At 35.6% G+C, this 13586-nt stretch overlaps 1 protein-coding gene across 1 annotated transcript in view; it reads left to right on the top strand.

Annotated features, from left to right (window-relative positions):
* Positions 1–13586, top strand: part of RAB28 (RAB28, member RAS oncogene family) — a 69683-nt gene that overhangs the window by 52763 nt on the left and 3334 nt on the right. Inside the window, exons 4-5 of the mRNA XM_011370190.1 lie at positions 1843–1946; positions 6610–6687. Of these exons, the coding sequence (XP_011368492.1) occupies positions 1843–1946; positions 6610–6687 (182 nt within the window). The remainder of the gene's footprint in view (positions 1–1842; positions 1947–6609; positions 6688–13586) is intronic.

The following is a 13586-nucleotide window of genomic DNA, read 5'->3' as shown; positions in this document are numbered from 1 at the left end:
CTCATTGTTCTGTCTGCATCATCCAGGACAGTGCCTGGCACTCAAATATTTATTGAATGAATGAATGATCAATAAAATGGTTATCCAGTGATATTGTTAAGCACATGGCTAAACAGGGTATAGTATGGTTGAGGTGAAAGAAATTGCATGGTTACACTGGTGATGCCTTTGTTCTTCAGTTGCTTAGCTGTTTAGAAGGATGCGCACCAAAATGTTAGCAGTAGTTGTCTTTAGCAATGGCATTTTTAATTTTTCATAATCTCTTATTGCTATCTTTATTAGGAGAAAACTTTTGCTTGGATGGTAAATCCCCCAATGCTATAGATAAACTTACGTGATAGAGAGCTGTGGGAAAGGGTAGGGATAGAGGAAAAAAAGAAAAAGAAAATACTCTGAGTAGTGATAGACTGTTCCATTAGAAAAGACAAACACACACACACACACACACACACACACACACACACACACACACACATTAAATGACACACTTCATTTTTAAAAAATTGGGTAGTGGTTTCATTGGAGATTTTTCCTAGTGACATGATTTGTTCTTACTTTTGTTGAATTAGGAAAGTATTTTAGCTTCAATATTATGATAAACTAGATGTATAAATGTCAGTGCTAATAGCTTAGTATTTTAGTCTTTTACAAATTGATGCTTGTGGTATCTGGACATTTTCTGGCCTGTGCGTGTAAATAGGGTCTCAGTGTTAAAGAAACAGCAACTTGTAGCCAGAAAAGAAAAAAAGCTTCACATTATCCAGGCTGAGCAATATAAATGGGCTCAGGAATCTCCCACTAAGTCAGAAATCTAGAGAAAGATTTCTTGCGCCTACAAACTAAAGACCCTAAATATAATTTTAAATAAAATCTTTTTTATGTAGTATGAGAGCATTTTTTTGTTGTTGATAATCAATTGACACTGTTATGTAGGCTTACTAGATTTGCAAATTCACAAGTTTTTATAAGTCAGTTGGGTCCCTTCCTCAGGAAATCAGTTTAACATTTTTTTTCTATATTGACTCAAAGAGCCCAGTTGTCCTTAAATCTTGTGAATATATTTGCCTTATAATTTGACGGCATTGAGTCAACACTCTTATAGGGTCTCTAGTGTTGTAAAAAGAGAAGCTGTTCAATAAAGGATCACATTTGAAAAAATAGACCATGCCGGATAAAACTAGTATTGGATATGAGTACTGTGCTTTGCTTTAAAGCATCTACAACTATTCGAGGAAATAAATGCTTGCCCATTACTCCCAAAATGCATACTTTAGGCTTGGAAAGCAGCTGAGCTGTGTCTTTGTGAAGTTAAACCATGGCTGTAAATAAATTAAAATAAACAAACTGAGAAATATCGATATCTTTTTAGCAGATAATTCTATATTTGAATTAACATTAACATTATAAAACTTGCAGAACCATTCTATTAAAGTAGTTATACTGTTTTAATCAAGTATGCTTGGGTAGGTGCATCTTTCAATTAATCACTGTGTTTAAACACGTTATACTAAGTAAATCTTTTTTTGAGTATCATCAGTGTGCCTGAAGCTATATAGATAATAACTATAGCTTTCAGTTTTTGAGCACTTATCACGTGCTGGTCATTTATACTATACACGGATTAATTCGCAAAGACTCTATAAAAGGTAAGTATATTTGTTAGTCTCCGTTTTTAGATTTAGAGACCGAGGCATAAGGAGGTTAAAGAAGTTGCCCAAGATTACACAGCTAGTGTCTAAGTTGGGATATAATATTGGAAAATAAGTCAAACTTAAACTTGTTAAAAATATATTGATTGACTAATATTAATTTTTTTCTCTGTTTTTTTGTTCACCTTTCTAGTTGATTTGGAGCATATTCGAACAGTAAAACCTGAAAAACACTTACGGTTTTGCCAGGAAAATGGTTTTAGTAGCCACTTTGTCTCAGCAAAGACAGGAGACTCTGTAAGTAAAATAACGAATTCTGAATATTTAAAGTGAGGTTTTACTTTTATTTCCTAACATTCATAGGAAGTATACTTCTATTACTTAAGTTTTGGAACAAATTAATGCCTGTTGAAGACATAATATAGGTTAGATATAACATGTTTATTCTGTTTGTGGTACTTTTATAATTACTTTAACATAATTTTACGGTTATTTAGGATATTTAATAATATGAATTTAAAAAGAAGATAAATCACCCATTATCTCAGCATTCAGAGATGACCATTCATAACCTTATAGTCTCCTTATAGTCTCCTTTTTCTGTCGCACACAAATATCCGCGCTGCTGCCAGCGGATTACGTTTGCTCAGTGTTCACTTTGTGGCAGGCATCGTGCTACTCTGATTATCTCTATTTTACGGATGAGTCTTAGGTTACGTAATGGGAGCCTACGCTACGCAGCTACAAAGTGGTGGAGACAGGGTTTGTAGTGACACTTCAGGACTCACTGTAGTAACCACACCTAATATTTAGTTTAAAGAACTAAGGCCCTAATTTAGAAATAGTTTTGTGTCTTTTTTATTTAATATATGTATCTGTAGAAAAATTTGCCATGTTATTTAATATTACTAAATAGATTTAATAATTCATTAGATTTAATCATTAAATATTCAAAAATTCATTAAACAAAGTCTCTGTTGTTAGACATATAGGTTGTTTTCAAGTTTCGACATAATATAACATAATGTAAAACTTTGTCTATAAGCTTTGATGTTTTCATCATTTCTCTTAAAAATTAAAAAAAAAATTCAGTTACAGTTGACATGCAATATTACATTAGTTTCAGGTGTACAGCATAGTGGTTAGACATGTAAGTAACTAACAAAGTGATCCCCCTGAGCATTTCCTTTACATAGACTCCTTTAAAAGGAATTGAAACATATTGCCAAATTGCCACCAGCACTGTACCATACCACTATATCCTTTCTTACCATTCTGGATTTGTTTATTTTTAAATCTTTGTGAATTTGGTAGGCAAAAAAATAAGATAGTTTGCTATTTAAATATGAAATTCTTTGATCGTTATCAAGGTTAAAGGTTTCAAAATGGCATTGACTATTTATTTTCTGCTTTTCTGTTTGTGATATTCTGTTTCTTTAAAATTTTTTAATGACCATTTTTATATCAGGGATAACAGCCATTTGACATACTTTTTGCAGATACTCGCCACTGACCAGATTTTTATTTTGTTATTTTTCTTGACAGTTTCAAACAAAAGAAGTTTAATTTCTTTCTGTGGTTTAATCTTTTTGATATTTTTCCTATATGATTTCCTTCATGATTTTTGTGCTTAGGATACATATTAAATAACATAAAGGATGTTTAATCTTTTTGCGTGTCTGATTCATTTCAAAATTCGACCTCTGGAACCCTTTCCCCCAGGGTGATGTAATGGGCACATCTGCACACATACCATTAAAAATATCGTATCAGTGCTTTTTGACGGAGCTGCCCATGGGTTGGGCTTCTGCCCTCGCTCCAATCTTACTAGGGGTCTTTGCCATTTTAGAATTATTTTAACTTCCAATATTTTAGCTTGTGTTTAACGACTTAGTACTTTTTGTGTATTTACATTGATGCACCATTAAAAAATTCTCATTCCTTTCTTTCCTTTTTAAATGCAACTTTGAAGTGGTTCGTTCTTGTGGAATCACTTGGAGACTTGCAGTCATCTCCTAGTTTACTTCTCACTGCTTGAGGAGCGGAGCTCCTGGCTTAGTGTACTTTCTCTGACTCTATCTTCGTCATTATACTTAGTGACTTCAGTATCTTTTTTGTCCTCCACCCCACCTCAGCCACTCACTCCCATGCACTGTCATTACAGATCACCGCAGTCCTTCTGTTACCTCGTGTCTTTTATCGGGCAACCTGATCACTGACTACCATCCTGCCTTTCCAGCTCCTACCCTTGAATGCCCTAACCCAATCACTCTGCGGCCCCAGCAGGACCTATGAGACATGGATCCTAGCGCCTTTTCAGTGCCCCTAACCTCCTCGAATGTCCTCGTTTTCCTGTCTTCCTAACTTTAGTCTCATGGCCAGTCAAAATCGTTGCCATGCATATATGTTCCATTCTCTTTTCCCTCTTTCACTTTGTCGGACTCACCTGGCTAAGCCTTAACTCTGGTTTAAATCATGGTGCACCAATGTATTTGATCAGAGAAAACACAGAGCATGCTGGAGATGTCACTTAAAATTCACAATCACTAACCTCAAGTGGGCCCTAGTGCTGTTCCGTGATCACACCACATGTTCCGAGGCTGTCGTCCTCCTGCCTTAGCTAACGGCTATTCATAGCTTCTCTGAACCTCTCTTCAGATCTTCAAAAGGCCCTTGTCTACTCTCTTCTGGCGACTTTGTTTCCTATTTTCTAATAAATTTGAAACAAACAGGGAACAGCTTCCACATACCTGCCATCACCTCTACCCTGACTCTCCTTCCCACCCTGCATCCGTTCCCATACATCCTGCCTTCTCTCTGGTCACCATGGGGTGAACTGTCTGTGATCCTAGCTCGGGCCAGCTCTTTGCCCAATGTCGAACATTGCTTAGTAAAACTCACTCCTTCCGGCATCGTCATTTTTTTTCTCTGCTGGGTTATTTTGTCGTATACAAAACGTTACGACTGACCTTATCAGAAAAACAAGAAAACTCTTGATCCCACGTCTCTCTCTAACTATTGCCTTCTTTCCCCACTTTCCAGTGGAGTATTTTGAAAGAGTTATCTCTGGTTCTGTCCTCCAAGTTTCTCTTGAACAGTTCCAGTCAGACTTTTGCCCCTAATATTTCACCCAAACTTCTGTTATCAAGGTCACCAGTGACCTTTTTGCTAAGTTCAATGGTCAGTTCTTACTCCTCATCTTACTTGACTTAGTTGTAGCCTGTACAATACTCGATTGCTCGCCCCTCTTGGAAATACGTTCTTTACTTAGCTTCCAGGATGCTGTATGCTTTGATGTTTTCATCGTTCTCCTCCTGGCTTGCCACGTACTCTTTCTCAGTCCCCTCTGCTGAGTCCTCCTCATGTCTCCATCTTCTAAATATTGGCATACCCTTGGGCTCAGTCCTTGGATATTTTTTTTCTAAATTTCTTCACTTAGTGACCTCATCTAGTCTCATGGCTTTCACCAGACCTCTTTCCTGACCTGCAAACTAAATATTTGACTGCCCATCCCTCACCTCTGCTTAGATGTCTAATAGGCAGCCCCAGTTTAATTCAGGACCAGACCTGAGCTCTTGATATTCTCTCCTTGAATCTCTCAGTCTTCCCAGCTCAATAAATGGTAAGCTCGTCTACCAGTTGCTAAGGCCGAGGTTTTATCAGAACCATCTTTGGCTCCTTTTATTCTTTTATACTCTATACTCCACATCTATCACCCAGTCCTGTTGGCTCTACTTTCAAAATATGTCCAGAGTCTGGTGACTATTTCTTACCATCTCCTCTGCTACCACCTTATTTCAAGCCTCCGTCATCTCTTACATTAGTGTCTTTGCTGGTTTCTCTTTTGGTCCCCTTGATCTTCTCTAGTGAATACACAAACAATAGCCAGATTGAACCTATCGAAACAGCAGTTACATGAGGCCACCCTCCTATGGTTTCTGTTTTACTCAGAGGAAATGCCGATGTCCTTTCAGTAGCCTACCAGATCTTACATGACTTGTACCCCCTTAATCTCTTTACTTGTTTTCTTTTACAATCACCCTCTTTCTCTCCATTCTACCGTACTAGCTTTCCCATTTTTCCTTAAACAGTGAAGCTATAATATATAATAATATATCTGAACTATAATACATAATACTTTTTGAGGTACAAATGACATAAGCCTTTTGGAGTATGTATCCCTTTTTGAGTAGAAATAAATTAATAAAATTTTGATAAGTATCCAGTAAGTAATCATGAGATACGTAGGGATAAGAAAATGATAGTATACTTGTGAAGCAAAGACAAGTTATACATTATAGATAACGTCTAGATTGGAGCTCTAGGAAATATAGTGGACTCAGCATAAGCTAACTATGTACGAAAAGACTGTTTATAAAAAACTATTTGTAGATTTTTGTTTAATGATGATGGAGAATAGTGCTCCTTTACTCTGAAGTGATAAAATGCAATAAGGATTACTAAGTTGTTTTGCTCAAGAGGTGTAGAGAATTAATTGAATTGATTACTAAATGATTGGAAAGGAAGACCTTTTAGGATAGGCTAAAGCCAGACCGATCTAGAGTTGGCATTGAAAAACCCAGGAAGTAGAGTGTACACTAATGTATTCTTATTTTCTTCATGAATTGTAGAAGTTTTTTTGCTAGTATTTTCTTAATGTGGTAGCTCCAATTAATCATCTAATATTAAATCTTTAAAATTATAAGTTTTTAGGAATAAATGTGTTTGTTTAGACCAATTCACTGAATTGCATGAATTTTTAAATCATGGATTTAATCATTTAAAAAATTATTACACTTAAAATTTTGCTGTATTTGACAAATAAAGCTATTTTTGGAGTAACTTGGTACATCATATTCCTGAAATTCTTGCTGTTTATCATTGTTTAGAAAGTTCAATTTATTTGAAGGTAACTTAAGCATGCCTGTTTTAAATCATTTAAACCTATTTTTTTATGTAGGTCTTCCTGTGTTTTCAAAAAGTTGCTGCCGAAATCCTTGGAATCAAGTTAAACAAAGCAGAAATAGAACAGTCACAGGTGATTATACTGAACTTTATATTTAAAAAAAAATTGATTTCTTAAAAGATGTTAATTTTCACCCCTGAGTTCTTTCACATTTTGCATTCTATATACATATCCCTGAAAGCCTTAGAAATAGGTTGCGTTTATGAATCACTGTTTATTGCAGAAGATGGAGGATGGTAACTTTTTGTCGAATTATGATACCCTCAGAACTTCATTTTGTCCTTTTTGTTGGAAAAATGAAGTTAATGTAATATAAATTTCATCGATGGTTAAATAGTGGGTTAAGATGATGACCATTGCTTTGTAGTTCTTCCAGGATCACTATACAGTATTTTCAAAGTATTTCGTACGAAATCGCAACTCCATTTGGTATCTTCCATGTTTTCATCGGTAAAACATTTTTTCAGTTTTTGTTGTCTTTGCTCTCTATCCTTCTCTAAAACATCCTCTGCTATAATGATATTCAATATTGATATTATTGTTAATTTAATAATGGTATTAATTATTGAGGCTTTCTGAATTCTTTCACTAGTCCTAGACACTTTTCTTCGACTAAGAAATAAACATGGATACCAACAGCGAAGTATTTAAAAATGCCACTATGATAGCATACCAGCTCACATATGCGGTAGAATAAAAACATCAGAGCAAGAGCCCATAGTTTAAAGTTAAGCTTCAAAAGTGGTTAGCTTAAAAGCAACAGAAAAATTACATTTTTCCTGAATTCTCTCCACTCCATCCCCACCCCATGCAGCTAAAAAGGGGTAATCATCTTTTCCTATCCTTAAATTTTTCTTTAATTCTTTTAGAGTTAGTTCAGTGTATTTTCATAGTCTCTCTCTCTCTCTGTGTGTGTATGTGTTTTAAAACAATTAGGGCAAATATTTATTGAAAATTTTTATGCTGATGTGTCAGCTTCTAGGACTCAGTTAAAATATTTGGAATTCTGGACATCTGCTACTTTTATTTGTCATTATTCAAAAGACATTTGTTTTAGCACTTATATGGCCAGGCACAGTTAAGATATTTTATGCCATGTCAATTACTCCCAGGCACATAAAAATAATTACTCGTTTTGGGCCTATGAGGAGGAATACAAGAATGAGAAATCTCCATGATTCTCTTGATCGCACAGAACTTGGCAGAACCCACAGGTCAAGTACTTCCTCTGCTTTTTAGCTTTTCTTTCGAAATGGTGTTTGAAAAATAATGTCTAGTTAGATAATCCATGAATGAGTATCAAATAATCATATATTTGTTGATATTTACTAAGATATAGTTGCTGCCTCCAGTGAGGAAAATTAATATGTGCCAGGCACTGCACTATCTCATTTAATCCTCGTAATAACTCTGTGGGGCCGGTGGCATTTTATTATTTTATGGGCAGGAAACAGACTGTGGAGAGGTTAAGTAACTTGATCCACTAACCTGTGCTTAGGCGGTGGTGGAGCTAGGATTTTAAGTCAGGCCTGTTTGACAGCAGTGTCCTAGAGTTTCCACTCTACCATAGTGGAAGAAGATTTACTGGGCAGTTTGGAGTGTGTGTATGTGGAGCGAGGGGGTAAGAAAATGGCTGAAGGAGAAGCTGGCATGAACAAATCGAAACGCTTAGGTTATATTTTGGAAAAGAAGAATAATTTGGTTAAAATCAATGACCATTCTTGTTGGAGTGCGAGGGAATTTGAGAAAAGATTATGGAGATTTACGAATGCCAAGGTGATAAATTTTATCTAACATTGACAGTAGGAAATAATTTTAAGCAGGGGAATAAATGAAAGCAGTTTTTAGATAGGAGTAATCTAATTGGATGTTTTTGTGTGTGGTTGAATGGGAAAGAGGTTTAAGCAAGGAGAGTAGTTATTGCCCTGAGCGTGTTAAGGACCAGAATCAGGGCAGATGAGAAGGAATGGATGTAGGAGACATTTCAAAGAAGAATCGATAGGTCTGATGGAATGACTGGTTAAAGGAGAGAAGGAGAAGTTCAAGATCACTTTGAGATTTCTCACCTGGAGGAATGGAGAAAGGGGAGACCCAGAGGTTGATGGGCCCTCTGTAGAGGAGAAAGCGTGCTGGTGCCCGAGCTCTGGGGTGGTGCGTAGGTTGAGTGATAACTCAGAGATGAAGTGAGTTGATACTTTTCAAAGGCCTAATTTTAGGGAAGCTTTGTTAATATTCTTAGTTCACTCTTAGACTTAACATCTAGGCATATATTAACTAAAGAGATATCAGATGTGTTCACTATGTAGCTCTCTAACCTCCCTGTATACCCTACCTTGTTTATTAGTGCACCCCATCTTGTTTATAATACCGTGAGCTTTAATTCAACCTTCAGCTTGTTAATAGCATTTATATGGAATCCATTCATTTGAAGATGAATGACTTACCTTTGTGTAGGTAAGCTTCAATTTACTTTCTTCAGCCTGATGAATTTCATGCCTTTGCCAAATAAATTATTGATTTCATAATTAATATTTCTCAGTGGAAACATTTTTGAAAGTTTATTTCTTTAAAAGATGTTTCTAGGAACATACTTGCAAGCTGAGTTGAGCACAGCGTGTTTTTTTTAAAAATCAAAACATATTTGACATATAACATGTAAATTTAAGATGTATAACGTTAATTTTGTATTTATATATTATAATATGATTGTCACTGAAGTAATAATTAGCACCTCTCTAACATTATATAATTACTTTTTTAGTAGTTGGAATAATTGGGTTCTAGTCTCTTAGCAAGTTTGATGATTATGATACAATATGGTTGTCTGTATTCCCTGTACTGTACATTATATCTCTAGGAATTATTTACTACTCATTGTAGGTTTGTACCCTTAAACACCATCTGTCCTGTCACCCAACCCTCCATCCCCTGGTAACTACCATTTTATTCTGTTTTCACAAGTTTGGCTTTTTAAAAAAAATCCACATATAAGTGATATCATACAGCACTTGTCTTTCTCATGTGTGACTTATCTCACTTAGCATAATTTGTTCAAGCTTCATCCATGTTGTCCAGAGTGGCAGGGTGTCCCAGGGTGTCCTCCTTTCTCATGGCTGAATAATATTCCATTACGTGTGTGTGTGTGTGTGTGTGTGTGTGTGTGTGTGTGTGTGTGTATGTATGTGTGTATGTATGTATATATCACATTTTATTTATCCATTCCTCTGTTGTTGAACCCTTAGATTGTTTCCATATCTTGGCTATTGTAAATAACAGTGCAGTGAACATGGTAGTGCATATATCTTTTTGAATTAAGTGTTTACATTTTTTTTTTAAATGCCCAGAAGTGGAATTGTTGGATCGTAAGGTAGTTCTATGTTTGATTTTTTGAGGAACCTCTATACTGTTTTCCGTAGTGGCTGCGCCATTTTCCATTCCCACCAACAGTGCTCAAGGGTCCCCTTCTCTCCATATCCTCGCCAGTATCTCTCTTGCGTTCTCCATGGTGGCCACTCTAACAGGTGTAAAGTAATAGCTCATTGTGGTGTTAATTTGCATTTCTCTGATGATTCGTAGTATCGAGCATCTTTTTCATGTACCTGTTGGCCATTTGGATGTCTAGGGCCAGGAAAACAAAAAAAGACAAAGAAGTTCAGATTTTATGTGAGAGTGAGCGAGTGAGCTCATGTCTGGTTATGTGGGTTTTATGCCATTTGAAAGATTCCTGAGGGAATTCGGTGTAACATTTGAAAGTGTTTTTGATTTATTTTATAGAGAAGGAGGTAGATGGTAGACTCACCAGTCATGTGGAAATTGATGTTACGGTAATTTAGTTTGTGACAAAAGTATTTATAATAAGGCTTTAGTCTTAGTTCCATTCACTGATTATTTTAAGAGATTCTGTTATTTTAGCTCTAACCTAGATCGTTTCTGTTTGGGAGTTATATAAAATGAGTCATCAGCACACTTTGCAAGTTTTGTAAGGAAGAGAAAGAGGAAGAGGAAGAAAAGAAAGAGAATGCAGTTTACGAATACAGTGAACATTTTTGAGGATCTTCTTTTGCCAGGGACCACACTAGAATCTGGGATTACAGAGATGAATAAGTTAAAATCCTCGTCCTCAGGGAGCTCCCAGAATCAATGGGACAGACAGATACTTCAACATTTAAGTACACTCTCTTTGCATTTCTGACAATTCCAAGTTAGTTAATAGTTTTATTTTCATTGTTTTTCTGTTCTCCTCTTCTCTCCTCCCTCCCCCAACCATTCTTCTCTAAGATAGTGTTAAAGCTGGGAAGAGTTGTTAATAAACATCCTAGTTTCTCAAATTGTTCAGAGTATTTTGTTTACAAAGTAGTCAAACCTTTAGGAGAAAACATAAATTTACAAGTGCTATTCTCTAGTAGGAAGTCCAGCATTCAGCTCGTGAATCATGCCTTAGGCAATGTAAGGAGAAAATGCATAGTCTTATATCTTATCTCTTTCAGTCTGAATTGCATGGAGGTTTTGCCATATATACTTGGTGTTAAGAATTTTTAATACATTCTTAATACATTTTTAAGCCTTGACATTTTCACTTGCCGGTTAATAAACAATGAATATCTGTTTGGTAACAAAATATGCATTAGTTTCTGTAAAACAAAAATTTCTCTTATGTCTGAGATACTCATTTAACTTGCTAAAAATATATATTTTCCTTATAGGACATCTGAGCATTTTCATACTCTATATGGAAGTATCTGGCATAGGGCATGTAGTGGGCATGCTCAAGATTTTCATCGTGTCTTACTTAGCACATAACTGTACAACACAAGTGTCCATTTAACCCTGGGTCCTAGGGGTCTTCTCTTCTCTTCTGCTTAATCCTTTCTTAAGGAGCCATAAGGAGCTTAGATTCGTCTTACCTAGACGTTAATCTTTTTGTCATTTTTCTCCAATATGTTTACAGAGACTGCCTGGGATTTCTTTTTTCATCCTAAACATCACTTGGCTTCCTTGCAGAACGTATTTACCTGTTTTGTACACACTATTCTAACCTTCAGATAATGAACATTGCTTAATGGATTTCCATATCAGATCTCATCATTTTCTTTTTCTATTCACCTTTTAAATTTATTTTTTCATATAGTTTCAAAACTAGATGGGACCTTAAAGAACATATAGACAAACTTGTTTTTTATAGATCAGGAGATTGCGAAGACCAAAGAGGTGAAGTAACTTGGCTAAAGTTATGAATGTGTTATTGGCAGGATATAATGGCGCATTATATGGAAGAAAAAGAAGTAGCTTTTTAAGCTCCTTCCTACTCTGTGCAAAGTACCATGGTTTTAAAGATGCTCTATTCATGCTTTAAATGGTTATCTGTAATCTTGTTCCACTTTGAATGTATATTAATCATAATAATCTTTAATGGTTTGCACATCTATTTTTCATGCTGGACTGTTATGCATCTCGAAAACAGGGATCATGTATTATTTATCTGCATGTCTTCAATGTCTAGAATAGTGATTGGCTTTGAATGAATGATAATGACAAGTGTTTTAGCCTTCAAGGTATGTTTATTCCATATCCTGAGCATGACAAACTATGACTTTCAGAATGATAAATATGTTACCTCTATCTGGATTAAGATAATTGCAGAATAGACCATATTTATCTTTAATGTCTTCCCAAGAGTCCATCTCTCCTTTTTATAACTTGCTACCCCACTTCCTAGGTTCCTTTCTTGCTTACCCTCTGGATAGCTACCGCTTCCATTTCCAGTGTCCATTCGCAATTACTCTCTGACATAGTAAGGGTTAAGCTGATGTTCAACCACAAAACTTCTTTCCTCTTAGGGCCGCTTCATTATTTTTACTCCGTTGACTAATAGCAGAAAATAATAGTGTACTTTGTGGCTCCAAAAATAAAAATTGGTGTTTTGTAGGTAACATTTTCTTAGAAAACTTCAATGAATGACTTATAACTTCACTACTGTGAAGTTTATGGCATGGAAATTCTGTTTTTCTACTCATAGAAAGCAAAGTTTTGAATCTGCAGAGCCTTGATTCTGGCTTCCAATTCAGAAACTTTGCACAAAGCTTTATGTCAAACAGCCAGGGCACTGAAGAAAGATGTTGCCTTTTTAGTTCTTCATTAATTTGATGAAAATTAATGGTGAATATCTAAGTCATTTATGTTAGTCAATACTTCGACCAAAATATCTTGACCAGAGGTCAGTAACTGGGTTGTGTTTAGAGGATCGAGTTTAAACCAACATTTTGGAGGATTAATGAGTCGCTTACTGATTATGAAAATCCCTTCTCTTTATTGTAACCTACAGTTTGTCATGAAACAATTAGGTTTGGGGAGGACAGATAATGGTGTTCAACATTTCACTGACATACCCGCCTCATACCTCATGTGGCAGTTGGCAATGCTTCTGTTGATAGCATCAGGCCGAATGCCTAGTAAATCATGAGTCTTGTCCAGAAGTTAATACCGCTTGCTAGAGAGTTGGAGCAGAGCGCATCCAAGGCTGATATACCATAGCATCCTGTTTATTTACTCTTAGTTGTTTGTTCCATCTTTATTAATGTTATCACAAACAGCAGCCCGTGTTGACGTGTTTTTCTATGTGTGCTAATTAATAGATGTTGTTATGAAGGTAGAGTTTTCTGAAAGATATTTTGAAATTGTAAAAAAAAAAAAAAAGCAACTAAAGTTTAAAGTTTAAACATTTAGAGAGCATGTTATCTCTGTCATACTTATTTGTCATATGTGGTCTTTTCATGCTAAGTACAGCAAACAAAAACCTAACACAGTAGGTTTGATTATTAGCAAAACTCTCAGATATTTGAAACAGCAGCTGTTGTGCTTAAATACTGTGTTAGGATTTTTTTTTTTTTTTTTGGATAACAGGAAAGTGCATTTTGAACATATTTTTATATGGAATTCAGAAGCATGGACTTTAGGGTTGTGAGGAATGGGGC

This window comes from Pteropus vampyrus, unplaced genomic scaffold (genome assembly GCF_000151845.1).
Source record: "Pteropus vampyrus isolate Shadow unplaced genomic scaffold, Pvam_2.0 Scaffold163, whole genome shotgun sequence".
Classification (NCBI taxonomy): domain Eukaryota; kingdom Metazoa; phylum Chordata; class Mammalia; order Chiroptera; family Pteropodidae; genus Pteropus; species Pteropus vampyrus.
This window is presented reverse-complemented; position numbering and strand designations above follow the sequence as displayed.